The following is an 18,260-nucleotide window of genomic DNA, read 5'->3' as shown; positions in this document are numbered from 1 at the left end:
ATAACTAGTTCCTGTGGGACCAGTAAATTCTGCCTTGGGATTGCCTCTGTGTTGCCTGATGCATAGGAGTAAGCTCTGGCGTTGAGTTGGGTAGCTGAGAGCTCGATAGGCCCCTCATATTAATTTCTTTGAGGGCATTTATCCTACACCTCAAACTCTCGTAGATGCCCATCAGAACGCTAAGTTGGCACCTAATTTCTTCAGTCTCTACACCTAGCACACACAAAGACATCCTCCTAGGCTAGATCATGTCCTGTTCCAGATAGGTCTGCAAACATTTCACATTTCGCCCATTGTTTTAGACTGTGATGCATTGGAGAATCGTCCCCTTCAGTTCTCCTGTGAGCCACAGCACTCTGGCTATTTTGTGAACGCTGCTTTGCTGCTCTAGTCTGGGTCACGATTTCGTTAAATACAATTTAATTAACAATGAACTTTAATAAGATTAATAAATTTTACTGTTTAATTGATAATACTATACTAATCTAACAGATTACTAATACAGTGCTACTTTTTCGCTAGGCTTTTTCGTAGCCAGGTGGGAAGGAGCAGCAGTGCGTAGTACACGCTTCTTGATTAGACCGGGGTTCGAGCCCGTCACCACCAAATACGGAGGATGCGGAAAGGTCAGGGAATGACCACCGCATATCCACCGAGCAATATGGCCTTAGTTGCTAATGCTCCTAAAAAAAAACCAAACCAAATAACTTTTTCGCTATCTAGTTATGTTAAATCTTACGGTATTTCGTAAGGTTTAACGTAAAACTGGATATAAACTTATATTTACTATTCGTAACTTGCCGCCGTTGATATATGGCAGCAAGTTACGAACTTAAAATCTACTGATACTAGAAGTATTCATTTTCAAAATCGCTATCTAAATTCAAAAATAAACCACAGAGCTTGGCTAGAACTATAAAGCTACTTTTAGAAAATAGTTTAGTGTATCAATTAAGTCAATAAACGACTAAATATAAAACTTAACATTCGTCTGAGCTGCAAAAATCTTGGTCAACTTGGTAATAACTTTGTACCCAAGAAGTTTTGACCTGTTCAACACAATTCTTTGTGTACCTTATCAAAGTGGGCCACAAGCCACTGACAAGACAAGCTGTTTCCGATATGGAAGAACCTGATGCACAGTCATGCCCTTTTGAAACTCCATGATATCTCTACTATGTCTGTTACTTTATCACTTTAACTTGTATGACCAAATGCAAATTACCGCTACTTTAGTGTAGTAAGCTGTTCGGCTTTTTATATGCGAACTATGTGCTATAGTTCATTACAAATTGGGTGGTCATAATTCATTTATCACTGTGTGTGTGTGTGCATGCATATATATATGTATATGTATGTATGTATATATGTATGCATCTGTGCATCTCCTAATATCTTGGGAGATCTAAATCATCATTATCAGCCATTTTCAATCCACTGCAGGATGAAGGCCTCTCCAGCAACTTTCCAATTCCTTCTGTTTTGAGCACTGGCCATCCATTTACTACCCAAAAACTCATGAATTTCATCTATCCATCTCCGCCTTTGTCTTCCAGGTTTTCTTCTAGCTCCTCTTGGGTACCATTCTGTTATTTTCTTAGTCCATCTGTCATCATGTCTTCGAGCTATGTGTCCTGCCCAAGACCATTTTAGTTCTTTAGTTTTGATAAGAATGTCCTTTACTTGAGTTTGCTGCCTAATCCATGTGTTTCTCTTCTTATCTAACAGTCTGATTCCCAATATAATTCGTTCCATTCTTTGCTGTGTAGTTCTCAGCTTCTCTTCCATTCTTTTGATGAATGCCCAAGTTTCACTTCCATAAGTCATGGTGGGGAGTATACATTGATTCATTATTTTACGTTTCAGACAAACTGGGATATTGCTCTTCGGTATGTGACTATATTTCCTGAATGCTATCCATCCAAAATTTATTCTTCTCTTGACTTCCAGCCATTTATCATTATTACAGCTAATAACTTGTCCTAGATAAGTATGTGACTCCACCTTTTCAATTACTGCTCCTTCAATCATTATTTCTCTTTCTATGGCATACTTGTTCATCATTACTTTTGTCTTAGCCATATTCATCTTTAGTCCAAAATCCTTACTAACTGTGCATAACTGATTAAGATTTTCCTCTAATTCTTTGGGATCGTGGCTTATGACCACAATGTCATCTGCAAATCGTAAATGGTTTAGGTACTCTCCGTTCACATTGACTCCTTTCTGCGACCAGTCTAATCTTCTGAAAGCTTCCTCAAGGGCAGCAGTAAACAGCTTCAAAGATATTGTGTCTCCTTGTCGAACTCCTTTCCCAATTTTAAATTTGCTACTGTCTTTGTCTAGTCTAATAAAGGAGGTAGAACTCTCATATTTTCTTCAAAATCATAATATGTGGGGTATCTATGCCTTGTCTTTCCAGTGCCCGAAACATTTCCTTATACTGTATGGAGTCAAATGCCTTTTCATAATCCACAAATGCCAGGCATAATGATGTTTTATATTCATTTGCTTTCTCCATTAGTTGTGATATTACATGAAGGTGATCCATATCTAAATATCTGTACCTAAATATCCCTTCCTTTTATAATTTTCACTTTATGTTAAATATTTATTTTGTTTATGTATATGACTGTGTGTGTGTGTGTCATATTGTAAATGCCTTTGTAATCCTAAATACTTATGCCAGGAACCTTTTAATTTGAAATAAATGCTTTGCTGCATTATATTGAATTATTTCTTTGATATAATGCACTGAAATGTGGGACCTTGATCCTTTCCTTATTTATGAGGGTGTTTAATAAATTATCTACCTACCTATGAAGGAAATGAGATAGAGGCAAAAATCTTTTTTTATTTTTCAATGTATTCCTTGTTCTATTGTTCACTTGTTCTGTTTTGTTGACAATGAGGAAATACCAGACAAATAAAATTCTTTGTCCTGTCCATCAAAGAATGCAGAAACAGCTGACTTCAGTTCATTATCATCAGCAAAGTGACATCCTCATAAGTTTGTCTTGAGGTGTCGAAACAGGAAATAGTCACTGGGGGTCAGATCCAACCTGTAAGGTCGATGGGTAAGTTCTGTAAAGTCACAGTCTCTCATAGCAGCAGCAACAGCATGTGACCTGAGTCGTCATGAAGAACACCTCTGGAAAGTTTTCCACTGCATTTTTCCTTTATGACATTCCTTAGATTGTACAGTAGGAATGCATATGACTCCCCAGTGACTGGCTGCTTGTGTTTCAAGTCGTGAATGTACAAAATTCCCTTAGCATCCCAAAAAATGGTGACCATAATCTTGCCAGCTAAAGGTTGTGTCCAAAATTTTTTGGGTGGGGGAGAACGCCCAATTTCCATTGCATGATTCTTGCTTGGTCTCAGGATCCCAGTGATGAACCCATGTTTTATCAACCATAACAGTTCTGGAGATGAAAGTTTCAGAATCCCTTCCATAAAGCTCTAAATTCTCCTCACAACATTGTACTTTGAATTGCTTCTGCACAGGTGTCAGAAATCTGGGGACCCACCTTGCACTGACCTTAGTCATCCCTAAATGTTCATGGGGGATGATTATAACTGTTCCCTCAGATATGTCATATTCACTAGAGATTTGGGACACCTTTAAACGTCTGTCATTCAGCACAAGGGTTTCCATATCTTTACACATTTCTGGAGTGGTTGCTGTCACAGGCCTTCCTTGATGTGGATCATCTTCAATGGATTTTATGCCCCACTTGAATTGTTTTGACCAGAATTTCACCAGGTACTCTGAAGGTTCACTGTTGCCATACATAGCCGCCATCCTTTCATAAATGGCCTTTGGCTCATTTCCTTCTTTAGTGAGAAACTTGATGACTGAATGATGCTCCAGTTTCAGCAAATCAACAGTTTGATATAGGTGTCTTCCTTCTTTCTGTTACAGCAACACAACTTAAAAACATAGTGGGATCAGAATTAGTATGATTCTAATTGAGATGTGTAGGAACATGATAAATCATGAATCATTGAAATATAACTGTGGCAAGTACTTTGGGTAGATATTATTGAATGCCTCTCATATGTTATTACTTTCGTTTTAATTTTTATGCTTAACCTATTATAGTGTATTGAGAGGTTTTATGAATAATTCAACCATTCACTGTTGAAAATGGTCAATGATTCCTCTGTACCTATGAGTCTTCTCAGTGGACAAAGCAGTTGTAATTTCAGGTAAACATATATGTGGTGGTGTGTTTCTTTTCCCCCCTAAAAATGTACATAGTTTTTTTTTATGTTTTTAAATTAATCACTGATTTATTTTTAAGTGTATACCAAGCTGCTTTTATTTATGGATATGTTATTTTTAAATGTTAATAATAATATACATTCATTACAAAATTTCAGAATCAGCTGTACACGTTTTAAATACGTTCGTGGAAACCCAGTTTGTGGATGATCCTAGTAAACTGAGAAAACAAAATGCTCCGTTGCTTAGTGAAATATCAGAAAGATATGTTGGTGAAAAGATTTCTCGTAAAGAGTTTGAAGGTAATATTTCATTAAAAATTTTATATGTAATATACTTTGAGACATTTTTTTAAATACTATATATGATTTCTATTTAATTTTTAATTTATTTTTAATAATAATGATAATAATGCTGTTTAATAATCTCTAATTTTTACTCTAGTTTTACTAGAACTTCCTTATTTCCTAGAAACTTACTAGAACTTACTTTAGTTTTACTAGAATTTACTTTGAAATCTTTTAAAGGATGGTAAGGATGGTTATTTTAAAGGATGGTAATAGTATAATTATAATTAATAGTATAATATTATGGTATAATTGACTGTAAAGACCATTGGAAGTGTGTGGCCAGGTTGCAGGCTTAGTATATACTATGCACACTTTAAAATTTAATACAGACGAAAACATGAAAAAAATTCAAAATTTATTCAGTCTATAAAACGTTTAATAAATAAATAAATTTTCTGTTTATACTCCGGGACGACAAACAGTCAGAGGAGTTCACAAGATAGACAGATTACAAGAAACAGCACCGTATTCAGTAGTCACGGGCTTGAACCCCGGTCACTCAAGGCACGTGTACTTGACCCGCGTGTACACCCGCGCGCCTGACACTAGGCTACGGCGGCCTCAATGACATTGTTGTACCTTCAGGAAGTCATTCTTTGTGAAAAATGTTCATGTCAGTCTGATTTTGAGCAGTTGCTGAGCTATGGATATTTGAAATGTACTTTAACTTGAAAGAATTTGGTATTGGAAAAAAAAAATTTATTAGGAAAAAGATTACATTATATTGTACAGTATAGTAAACTGAATAAGTTAGAAAATGATTACAGTAACCTACAGTAATTCTTATGTACACTTATTAACAGTAACTCAGGAGAGCCTGAGACATCTCCAGTCCATGGGCACCTTGAGTTACTGTTAAATAACTCAGGGTGCCCGTGGACTGGAGATGTGCAAATGTGACATTTCACAGAGGAGGATCTAAAGGTGACACAAGTAATTACAGACCTGTCAGTTTTACAGAAGTAAAACTGGAAGAAAGTTTTACAGAAGGGGAAAATTAATGGAGGCACTGGTTAAAGAAGCACTGCGAGACTCATCTAGACAAGACTTCAGTTATAGTTCAAACACAGCATGGATTTGTTAAGGGGAAGTCTTGTTTGACCAATTTGATTGGATGCTATGATGTGGTGACAAAGGAACTGTATGCAAAAAATAATTTTGATATTATATACTGAGATTTTAGGAAAGCTTTTGATACTGTTGCACATGAAAGACTACTGTACAAATTGGAGCAGTATGGCATTAAGGACAAATTGTTGCTTTGGATAAAGGGATGGTTGAGTGGGAAAAGACAGAGATTCGTAATCAATGGACACTGCTCTTCATGGACAAACGTCCATGAAGAGCAGTGTCCCCCAGGGTTCAGTGTTGGGTCCATTGTTGTTTTCTGTATTTATTAATGATATTGATGAAGGTATATTGGGCTTAATGTCTAAGTTTACAGATGATACGAAGGTTGGCAGGGTTGTTAATGACAGTACGCTCTGCAACAGGATCTAGAAAAGTTGAGCAGATGGGCTGAGAGGTGGCAACTGAAGTTTAACGTTGACAAATGTAAAGTACTGCATATGGGTAGCAGTAACCCCAGAGTAACTTATCAACTGTGTGGTACTACACTCAAGGTTGTAAAGAACGAAAAGGTCCTGGAGGTAATTGTGCAGTCGGATATGAAGTTTTCTGAGCAGTGCAGTCTGCAAGAGTAGCTCATGGTGTCTTGTCAATGATATACAGGAATTTTTCTAGCAAGGATAAGGAGGTAATTATCCCCTCGTATAAGGCAATGGTCAGGCCACACCTTTAATACTCTATACAGATCTGGAGGCCTCATTATTGGAAGGATGTAGAGCTGTTGGAACGAGTACAGAGAAGGGCAACAAGATTAGTGAATGGAACAAAGGGTTGCTCTTAAGAAGAAAGGCTTAAATTTTGCAAATTGCAGTGTCTGGAGGCTAGGGGTGAGGCTAGGCTTTTGCAAATTGCAGTGTCTGGAGGCTAGGTGTCTGGAGGTGATCTGAGGTGTATAAGGCCTTGAATGGTTTGAGCAAGCTCAATGCTGATGGCATCCTTCCTCTTGCCAGATTAATCACCCGAGGGGACATAAAAAATACAAATTGAGGAAATACAGTTGTAGAATAGATGGTGCATAAATTTGCCTTTAGCCAGTGGGTTGTTGATTGCTAGAACAAACTTCCATCTGTCGTTGTGGTAGTTGACAGCGTAAATAAGTTCAAGGCAGGACTAGACAAACATTTGGGATGAATGAACGTATCAAATGGGAAGGTTTTTTTTTTTGTTTGATGCTGTTTAAGCTTGCTTTCTTGTATTATATGTCTCTACTAATGCAAATGTAACTCAAGCATTACTCTTGCCATTTCAAAGGCTTTTTTTCTTTCTTGGGAAGGTTTTTTTTTTTTTTTTTTTTGTTTGATGCTGTTTAAGCTTGCTTTCTTGTATTATATGTCTCTACTAATGCAAATGTAACTCAAGCATTACTCTTGCCATTTCAAAGGCTTTTAATCATGTTTGGCATAAAGCTCTTCTAAATAAGCTTCCATCTTATGGTTTGCCGCCTGTTTTTTGTAATTGGGTATCTAGTTTTCTCTCTGATCATTCACTATGGGTGATGGTAGACTGCTCTCTGTCTTCTAACTTCTCCACTAATGCAGGTGTTCCCCTAAGTTCAGTTTGTTCTCCTACTCTTTTCCTCTTGTATATTGATCTTTTCCCATCAGCTGGAAATCCTATCCATAGTTTTGCTGATGACAGCACATTGCATTCTGTCTTTCAATTTGGGAAATCTTGCTCTGCACAAACAACTTGAACGTCTCAAATATCCACTAGCAATTTCCTAAATGCTGATCTACAGTTAATTTCACTGGGTCAAAGATAACTTAGTTGATTTCAACCCTCTAAAATTCAATCCTATCATATCTTGCAAAAGGAATTGTTCTGCTCCTATGCTTATCTTCGATGACAGATTTCTGAACAAGATCACATATCTCTATTAGGGATCACACTGACTTCTAATCTCCCTTGGCATAAACACATCACAAATATTGCTTCCTCTTCATCTAAAAAATTGAATTTTCTCTTTCGCTCTTGGTGTTACTTTTCTTCCAAACAGCTGTTCACTCTGTACAAATCGTAAATCTGCCCTACTATGGAATATTGTTCCCACATCTAGGGCAGCACTCCTAAAACCTCTCTCAGGCTTCTAGATTCCATTCAAAGGAGGGCAGTTTGATTAATTAATGACCCATCTCTAACAAAGTCTCTCCCCTCAATCTTCTATAGATGTTCTGATTCTGCTGCATGCCTGTTCTATAGATACTTCCATGGACACTTTCTTCTGAATTGGCTTCTATAATTCTTGCTCTTGCTTCCAAACCAGTCTGAACACTTGACACAATTAGTCGGCATTCTTTTACTGTCCAATTTCAAACTCACAGAACTAACAGTTCTTTTTTTCCCTCATTTATTCCTTTAACTTCTGTTTTCTGGAACAACATCCCTTCATACATATTTTGTGAAAATTACAACCAACAGAATTCAAGTCTAATGTCAACAAGAATTCAAGTCTGATGTCGCAGAAGAAATTGATTCTAGGATTCAGAGTGTAAAAATATGTTTTTAAGCAGTTCAAAAAAATCCTAACTTCAAAACAAGTATCTAGGAAATTGAAAATAAAAATTTACAGAATGATATATTATGTACTGTAACTCCCTAAACAATCAGAGAACATTACAGTTATTCGAAAATAGAATTCTAAGAACAATCTTTGTACCAAAACAATGTGAAATCACTGGAGAATGGGTAAAGCTACATAACAATGAACTAAAGGAGAAATATAGAAGTGAAAGCATAATTCAAATCATAAAGGTCAGAAAATTGAGATGGGCTCGACATGCTATCTGTACTGATGGCAGAAGACACATCCATGAGATCCTCACAGGAATTCCAACTGGGAAAAAGAAATCTGGCAGACCACCCCTGAGTTGGGAGGATGGTATAAAGAAAGATTTTAGTGTAAGTTTTGGAGGAGAGGTGAACTGGAGAGAGCTGTAGAGGTGAATTGGTAATGAGCCATAAATGTTTATCCATCATACACTGCTAGAAAATGTATGGTCCAACAGCTGGTCACCATGTACACCACACAACATGTTAAAAAAAAATGGAAATCACTTTTCACTGTTCCATGTGAATTATATCACGAACAAAATGTAGCAATGCAAATGGATACGCAGATCAACCAATGGCAGCATTCCAACAGTGCCTTCAGGTGGTGTTCAGTTCTTCTCTGGATGTGGTACTAGTACTATTCTGTGTTGTTTAATGTTTGTCAGACCATCATGTGCATTGAGATAGACAGAAATTGGAAAAATTCTGTTAACATTTTCAAATGAAGAGTATGTAGATAGTTTTTTGTGTGTGGGTTTTGCAACAGTATGCCAGTGCATTGAGGAATATCACAAAATGTTATTTACAATGAATAAGCTTGGATTTATAAGTACTTAATGATGTTTACCAAGTTTTACATAAAATATCTTATTTTTGAGTATATCATTGGCAAATGTTCAATACAACGAAATGTGGGTGTGAACGCACATCCCATCATATTGAGCATTGGCTTATCACTGTTATTTTAAAGGATGGTAATAGTGATATATTATAGTATAATTGACTGTAAAGACCATTGGAAGTGTGTGGCCAGGTTGCAGGCTTGGTATATACTGTGCACACTTTAAAATTTAATAACTCACATGTGATAGAAACTATTTACAAATGACAATTAAAAGTAAATTTATTGCAATTTTAATGGTGCACTTCTATACTTTTTTACTCATGCTTATTTAAATGTGTTCTGTACTCATCAGCTCGTCTGACACTTTTGCAGAAGAGTTTATAGGCAGAGATGACCAAATCACCTCTTCATGGTGTTGGACTTATTTTAATGGGAACTACACATGTGAAAAGTGTAGTTCACATGTCAAAACCATAATCTTTGGAGGAACAAGGATCACCAATGCATTGGTGCATTAACTTAAGTAAAAATAGGAAATGTATTCAGTAATTTGGAAAAAGAATTGAAAAACTATGAAAAGGTGATTTTTTTGGAGTCTAATATTATATACTTTTACTCTCCTAAAAATATAATATACCTTAAACCCTTGCTAATCCGGTTACAGTTAAACTGTATTCGGATAATCTGGATCGAAATATGAAAAATTTTTTCACAGTTGAGTACTGTACTTTGAAAGACACATGGGATTTAGGAAGGTAGATGAGTCACTCTGATTGTGCAGAGAGAGAGAGATGGAACATACATCACTTTTGTCTTCTGTTCTGTCTTGTTGTTGACTCTGAGTTGAATGGGTGTTATTGCTTATATTGCTTCATTTGCCTACTTCTTTATATATAAACCCAGGGGCTCACATCTGGTAAGTATGGGCTTGGCACACCCAGGGTCCTGAGCTGTATATTATCATTCTTCTCTTTCTTGGTGATTCCCTTTGACTTTTGACTCTCTCTCTCTCTCTCTCTCTCTCTCTCTCTCTCTCTCTCTCTCTCTCTCTCTCTCTCTCTCTCTCTCTCTCAGGGTAACTTGAGAATTTTTTTTTCGGCTGGTGCAGCATAAGCCTCAGGCTTCGTTGTACCATATAGCTAATAATAACAATAATATATATATACATAAGTTAACATATTTTATATATTATGGGTTTATGTTGGCTAAACCACAAAATCGTTGCTTTGTTCTGGTCCTCATATGCAGACGGTTTCATCGTGTTTCTGATAGTCGTGCATTTGCTGCCAATAACAAGGTAAGCCTATCTTTCATAGGCTTATGTCCTGGGAGCGTCACTTCTTCTTGCGTGATGTATGTTTGATTTGGCAAGCGCTTCCAAAATAACCCAGTTTCATCCCCCTTAAAAATTTGCTGCGGCAAGTAGCCTTCCTTCATGATTAAATCTTCAAATTTTTTCACAAACTCTTCTGCAGCCTTTTTATCTACACTAGCTGCTTCCCCATGTCTGAGAACACTCTGGATACCTGTTCTACCTTTGAATCTGTGAAACCACCCACGACTTGCCTTGAATTCATCAGTTATACATCCTGGAATTTTCTGAGATACATCCTGGAATTTTCTTCTGCAATTCTTCAAAAATTAACCTAGCTTTCTCACAGATCATTGCCTGAGTTACTGGATCTCCTTTCATCTGTCTTTCTCTAATCCATGTAAGAAGCAGCTTTTCCATTTCTTCATTGATTAAAGATCTGTGTCTGTCAGAAATTTTCATTGCTCCAGCGAACACCCTAGCACCTATATTCTTGTCTCTTTGTTGCCATGGTTGACCTAGGGATGCCATACTCTTGAGCTACATCTGTAATTGTTCTACCTTTCTGCACTTTATCTATAATTTCCTTCTTCTTTTCTATGCTCAACCAAGTGTGTTTCTTTCCTGAATTAATTCCGCTGTTCACTTCTCTTTGGACCCATTATCAAATTTCACTCAAAAAATAAATAACTGTCAAAGCACAAAATTTTTTACTTTATGAGAAATGCAGAATTATAAATTAGCACAAACAACTAGAGCAAACATAACTCAGACTACGATTATTAACGAGATAATGTCTCATAACTGAGGAAGAACTGACGGCATACCTGTAGCTATCTTTGAGGGCGGCTAACGTAGCTGAACGATTGTAGGATCTATTCCCGCTTTATCTATCATTGGTTAAATGTTACTCCCGCTCTTTAATACCATTGGTTAAAATGTATGAAGCAACCGTCACTATTTAGTGCTATTTAGTAACATTAAACGCAGCTATGTAGTCCAGCAAAGAATTCTATCGTGCAATATCATGTAGCGTTTGCGCCGGCCCACAAAATCTGACTGTTGAATTGCGTTACGTCGAATTGCGAGGCACCACTGTATGATTAAAAATTAATTTTTTTATTAAAACTTAAAAGTACATACATAAGTACTGCAATCTGTTAAGAAAAGATGAAATACTGGTGCTGTTTAAGTGGAATTCAGAAAAACTCAAAACATTTTTCTAAATTAAACAGAAAGTTTAGCAGAATGTGCATAAAATGCCTAATGTTTTAATTTAACATTTCAGTAGCTGTGCAACCTTTTGTGACACTTAGTTTCATGAATGATTCTTTATCCAGTTTAAAAACTGATTTTTGTGCTTGAGGCATTATTTTTAGTTTATAATTTCATAATACGTGTTTTTGATAATATGTTTAGAGATATGATATGCTGGTTTTGAGTTTCCTAAAGAAAAAGCCCTGTCTTAAATAATTGAGTCATCTATGCTCAAATTTATAGAAAATTGTTAGTGTGTGTGTGTGTGTTTTTATTTATTTATTTTTTTTTATGAAAACCCCAAATGCAAAAGTTATTAAAACATATAAAAGGGGTCAAATTAATATATGGAAATAAACAAGTGTTGAAGCTTTACAAAAATTATAAAAATAAATGTAACTCAAATAATGATATAAGATTAAATAATAATAAATATTACACACCTTATAGTGTACTCTACTAAAAACATATCTAATAACAGCTCCTCGCTTGGTGGCTTCAAACTAAGATTGCCGTGTAAGGAGGCAAAGTGCTGGTGAAGTTTTTATATATTATGCCAAGGCCTAAAGCTAAATGATAACATATTACTTATTGGCCAGTTAGATGAGACTGGATATTAAAATTCAATTTTAATCTTACTTTTATTTTTAGCTAGTGAAACCTGTATCCTCTATTCCAATTCTTATCTGTTACTGCAGATGCCAACATCCATAATGGATCGATGGAATGCTGTATCACTGTGGTTCTTTCTTCTTCAGCTGTACTCTTCAAATATGCTCTTGAAGAAACTATAATGTCTTCAGGAGCACATTTAGAGAACTCATTCTTCAAGAGCAATGATTTCTGTTTTTGTTTTGATTTGCTTCTTCTTTCTGAGTTCTCCAAATGTGCTCCTGAAGATATAGTTTCTTCAAGAGCATATCTGAAGAGGAAAGAAGAACCACAGTGATACAGCATCCCATCAATCCATTATGGATGTTGGCCACCTACAGTAACAGATAAGAACAAATTGGGATATAGGTTTCACTAGCTAAAGATAAAAGATTAAAATTGAATTTTAATATCCAGTCTGTTAAATAAGTAATATGTTATCATTTAGCTTTAGACTTTGGAATAATATATAAAAACTTCACCAGTACTTTGTATCCTTACACAGCAATCTTAGTTTGAAGCCACCAAGTGAGGAGCTGTTATTAGCTAAGTTTTTATTAGACTATGAGTTGTTTTGTAATATTTATTATTATTTAACTGTATATCATTATTTGTGTTACATTAACTTATAATTTTTGTAAAGCTTCAACACTTGTCTATTTTCATATATTAATTTGCCACCTTTTATATATTTTAATACCTGCCAAGTGGTCATGAGCAGGAGTGCAGTAGCACATGCTCTGAGTATACCGGGATTTAAGCCGCTGACTGCTAAATACGGTTGATCTGCCAACCTACACTGGACTAGCGTGGCAGATTATGGCTCATTTCCCTCAGCGTGTATTGTTGAGGAGGCCTCCTTCCTGCAGTGGATTGATAACAGCTGCTGTTTACCTCACTGATCGGTGTTAAGCAATAGTCTAATACCACCTAAGTGGTTCTGTATGGAATTCTCTGTTGGATCCATCGTAGTATTTTGCATTTCATTTTGGTGTTTTGTGGGATGAAAAACACACAAAGTGGTTGGTGATGAGGAATGTTCTAATTTTTAAATTAGAGCACATTGTTTGAGCACAGCTCTAATTTTTAAAAACAAAATGGATGACAGTGATGCCCAGTTTTAACAACAAACATTAAAGTCAGATTCTGTGATTTAAAAAAAAATGTCTGTAGACACCAAACAATCATTTATGTTCTAGTTTGTGAGATGATAGATAGGAGGTTAAACAAAATGTATTTTCAAGGTTAAGGCTACTCTATATTATTATAAAACATTATTGTTATTACAAATTATATAATTTATTTGTTTACTGTTTAACTCTTACAAGTACAAAGTATATCTACATTTTTTGTGTGGGGGCTTCCTGTAGTACATTTATATATCAGCATGTTGAAGGTGATTTCAGATGCATCCATTAATGTATGAATTGTCATGAAATTTTTCCAGTGCATGCTGTCGTCTCATATCTGTGTTTCCAACAAATAAAGATGCTTTATTAAATGAACATGAATAAAAACAAAGTTTTATAAAAATTAACAATACTTAATTTTCATAAAACTTCAAAATTCCATAAAAAAATTCATTTCTCAGAGTCACATGCATTCAGAAAAGTCATTTTTGATATGATTACTGTTTCTATGATAAAATATTTAGATGTTTATTAAATTTTAAAGTATACATTCTTTGGTATTATTGATATTGCATTGGAAACAGATGAGGATTCTGAGGACATCTCATCGGAGGAGCTAGATGTGGAAGATAAGCATATAGAGAACTTCAAGAAAACATTGACACAGAATGCAGATTTAGGTGTCACATTTAGGTAAGTAATCAAATTTTATTATTTGTATATTAGTAGTGGCAAATGATCCAAGGAAGCCAGCTTATATGGCATCAGCCAAAAAAAAAACAAAAAAAACCTACTATCTCTCTCTCTCTCTCTCTCTCTCTCTCTCTTTATCCCTTATAATAATTTATCTTGTTCTCCCTTAAATTTATTCAAATTTATCCACAACACTGGATGGAAGTTTGTTCCATTAATCAATCAACCACTCTCTGGCTGAATGCAAATTATTGCACATCTTTGCTGCAATTCAGTTTATGTCCACTTGTGTGTGGTTTCCAAGAAGTAGTAAGGATGCCATCAGTATTTGGTTAATTCAATATATTTAAAGCCTTAAGTACTTCAATCAGGTCTCCTCATAAGTGCCTGGTTTCCAAGCAGTTCAATTTGCAGAACTGTTCTCTACACTCATTCCAACAGAGCCACATCCTTAAAATAACTCTTCCTGATCTGTATGCAGTACTCAAGTTGCAATCTAACAATTGCAGTTTACAATAGGATAGTCATCTCCTTGTCCCTGCTTGCAAAATTTCCGTATATCATTGACAGAACCTTGTGAGCCATCCTAGCAGCCTGTCTGCACTGCTCAGAGAACTTCATGTTAGGTAAAATTTACCCCCAATCTCTTTCATTCTCCACAACCTTGAGTATGGTACCATTCAGTTTGTATATTATTCTGGAATTACAGTTGCCCATATGAATATCATTAAACCTCAATTGTTACTTCTCAGTCCATCTGTACAACAATTTTCCAGGTCTTCTTGCAATAGTATGCCTTGATTCTTTGCTGTCATAACCACCTTATCAACCTTTGTATCATCTGCAAAATCAGACATTAAGCTTGATATGCTTTTATCAGTATTGCTACTAAATATTGAAAACAGTACAGGTACCGAGCACCGAACCCTGAGGACTCTACTAATTACATTTTTCCTAGAAGAGCAGTGCCCATTTATAACCACTCTGTTTTCTGCTGCACAACCATCCCCTTATCCATAACAGTAACTTGCTCCCAGTGCCACACTTCTTCAATTTGTACTGCTGTCTTCACATGAAAGTGTCAAACGCTTTACTAAAATCTCAGTATATGATGTAAAAATTATTTTTTGAATCCAGTTGCATTGTTACTGTTTAACAGTAATAATCAGATTGGTTAGACAAGATCTCTCCTTAACAGATCCCATGCTGTGATTTCCATATAACTGCAAAGAAGTTTGGCTTAGAGGTTTGTAGTTACTCACTTTGCTCTTTGATCCTTCTTTGTAAAAGGAAGAGACATTTGCATATCTCCACTCAATGTGGATCTCTCCTGAATCTAAGGATGCTCTCATAGTTATGGTCATAGGTTTGCTTACTTCTCTTGCTGCTTCTTTTAATATAATTGGATAGATTCCATCAGCCCCAGGTGCCTTATTTACTTTTAGTTTCAATAATTTCTCTTTCGCTTTCTTTTCAGTTATCACAAAATCATTTAGTCCACAATTATAAATAATATAATTTTGGAATTATAATTAATTGAATTGTTAATCCGAAATAATTAAATAATTTATAAGTGAATTAAAATATACTTTCTGAATCAGAGTGCATACATTTATTATTATTAATTTTAATATTACACAGACATGTTATCTATATAGATATGAGTGAAAAAAAACAATTGGTGAACCAGTGAGTTTTACTAAAAAAAAATTCTGAAAGCCATATCAGAAAGGTTTGTTAAATGTGATTGGAAATTATTTAAATAGCAATGGGTAGCAGTAATCCCAGAATAACATACCAATTGTGTAGAACCACGTTGAAGGTGTTGAAGATTGAAAAATATCTAATATAGGTAACTGTTTACATCGACAGTCTTCTGAGCATGCAGGCAGGCTGCTAGGATAGCTGGGACAAGGAGATGATTATTAAGGAAATGATTATTAAGGAGATGATTATCCTGCTGTATAAGAGAGTGGTTAGGCTGCATCTTGAAATCTGGAAGCCTCATTTTAGGATAGATGTAGTTCTGTTGGGTCTGGTGCAGAGAACAGCAACAAGGTTAGTCAGGGACACAAAGGGCAATCCTATCAAGAATGGACTTCACTTTGTAAATTTTATTATATATAAACTGTGCACCTCTGAGATCAGAGTAGAGTGCTAAAGGCTTTAAATGGGTTGAATGAACTAAAGGCTGATGGTATTTAGTTCACACAATCATGAACTGAATGTCAGGCAATTGTGAAGGATTTCACAATACAAGACATAGTAACGATACTTTATTGAAAATTTTGTATGCTTTTTGTTTCATCTTCTTCTTTAGTTTACTGAAGAAGAAATTAAACTTTCTTCATACAAAACATCATTTAAATAAAACCTATTAAAATGATGTTTTTGTGTACTGCCCAATAAGTATTAGTAAATTCCGCAGTCAGAGGCCTGAAATGTTGTTAATACATTCACATTTAATTCATACACCTTTTGACATCTCCCTCTGTTGTGAAAATATTTTGCTCGAGGTTGTCTGCTCTTATACTCGCTACACCTATCCACCCAATGAAGAGGAATATTCCACAAATAGTCTCGAAACTGTGCTGTCTGGGAGATGACACAGAACTGGGAATAAGTAACAGTAGTCTTCTCTATTGGGAAAGCATTACTTATTCAAAAATGCAAGGGTAAGCAATTCATTTTGAAAGATTTCACAATATGGGATATAGTAATGAGCCATAATGCAAGCTTTGCTTTTTCTCTTGAGTTTACTGCATATTAAAATGGTACCTTAATCTATTAGTAAATTTCCACAGTCAGAAGCCGGCTATAACTGAATCATGTGCTGTTGATTATAATTTTATGTGTGACAACTACATTCTGCCCATGGCTATCATTTGTGGGGTTTTCATTCCTATTTTTACCATTAAAATATATAGGAATAAAAGTTAATCACATAAAGAAACTGGCAAAGGCAGGTGGCTGACTGCCATTGAAGCAGGTTGCTGACACATTCCTGTTAAGTTTGTATAACATTAAATACAAATGAAAATATAGAGGGGTCAAAGTTTATTAGCTCACAAAAATATATCTCTGTTTTCCTCTAAGTGCTGATACAAAGATGATGTAGGCTTATTAATTCCTGTGCTACAAGTTGTTAGAAGTTGAAGAGCCGTTTGCAATCTGCTGTTGAGATGTCTGGGCCCAAACAGCTCTTCAACTCCTAAGAAATAGCTACCGTCATGAGTAAAGGGAAGAGACTATTTTGCAGAGGTGGTGATTATAATGGGCTCAGATGTTTCTCTTAAACTCTTTTTTCAATGGGAACTACTATGTCTAAAAATTTAATGGGATGTATTCAGGGAATTTAATAGAAATATTCAGGGAAGTATTCCCCAAGATAATCATAGAGGCTACTTTTTTTTTTTTTTTTTTTTTTACCAATTAAGAGATATTGTACAATGTTAAGACAAAATGAATTTCAGATGAACTGTGTGAATTTAGTGATTAAAAAGAAAAATGTGTGGGAACTGATGAGTTTATTGGCTAAGAAGAAAACTGTGTGGGATGATTATAAATTGCCAGGATGGCAGTTTAGTCTGTCTGTAATCAAGTTACTCAAGGCATTAAGCATGCTAAGACAGATTATGAGATGTCTTTGAATGCAAAGAAAAGCAAGGAAATTTTTGCTTATGTTAATACTAGAATGAAGGGGATGAATTGGTTAGCTTGGTTAGCAGATGTCTAATACTGATTGAGAGAGTTAAATGATTTTATAATTGGAAAGAAGGTACAAGAGAAATTGCTGCAGCTATGAGTGAATGAACTATCTGGGACTGATGGAATATATCAAATTATATTAAAAAAAGTTGCAGAATAGGTAGTCAAACCTTTAGCCATAATAATGAGAGGATCCTTAGATTTATGGGGTGTCCCTTCAAATTGGAGATCTGCAAATGTATCTCCTATTCACAAGGGTAGTTCATTGGGTGAAGTAAATACTATAGACCTATAAGTTTGACCTCTGTGCCAGAGAAAATGATTCAATCAGTAGTTAAAGGAGTAATTCAAGATCATCTTGATAGGAGTGGAGCTGTGAAGCTGACACAGCATGGATTTGTTAAAGGGA

General features: G+C 35.4%; 1 protein-coding gene across 1 annotated transcript in view; it reads left to right on the top strand.

Moving 5' to 3' along the window:
• The window catches only part of LOC150075021 (protein AATF-like), a 179,754-nt gene that overhangs the window by 11,973 nt on the left and 149,521 nt on the right, over window positions 1–18,260 (top strand). Inside the window, exons 2-3 of the mRNA XM_090389045.1 lie at window positions 4,387–4,530; window positions 14,035–14,143. Coding sequence (XP_090245171.1) covers window positions 4,387–4,530; window positions 14,035–14,143 — 253 coding nt within the window. The remainder of the gene's footprint in view (window positions 1–4,386; window positions 4,531–14,034; window positions 14,144–18,260) is intronic.

The sequence above is a fragment of the Mastigoproctus giganteus genome, chromosome 14 (assembly GCF_048544385.1).
Source record: "Mastigoproctus giganteus isolate SK-2022 chromosome 14, ASM4854438v1, whole genome shotgun sequence".
Classification (NCBI taxonomy): Eukaryota; Metazoa; Arthropoda; class Arachnida; order Uropygi; family Thelyphonidae; genus Mastigoproctus; species Mastigoproctus giganteus.
The sequence above is the reverse complement of the archived record's forward strand: the minus strand, read 5'-3'. Positions and strand labels throughout refer to the sequence as shown.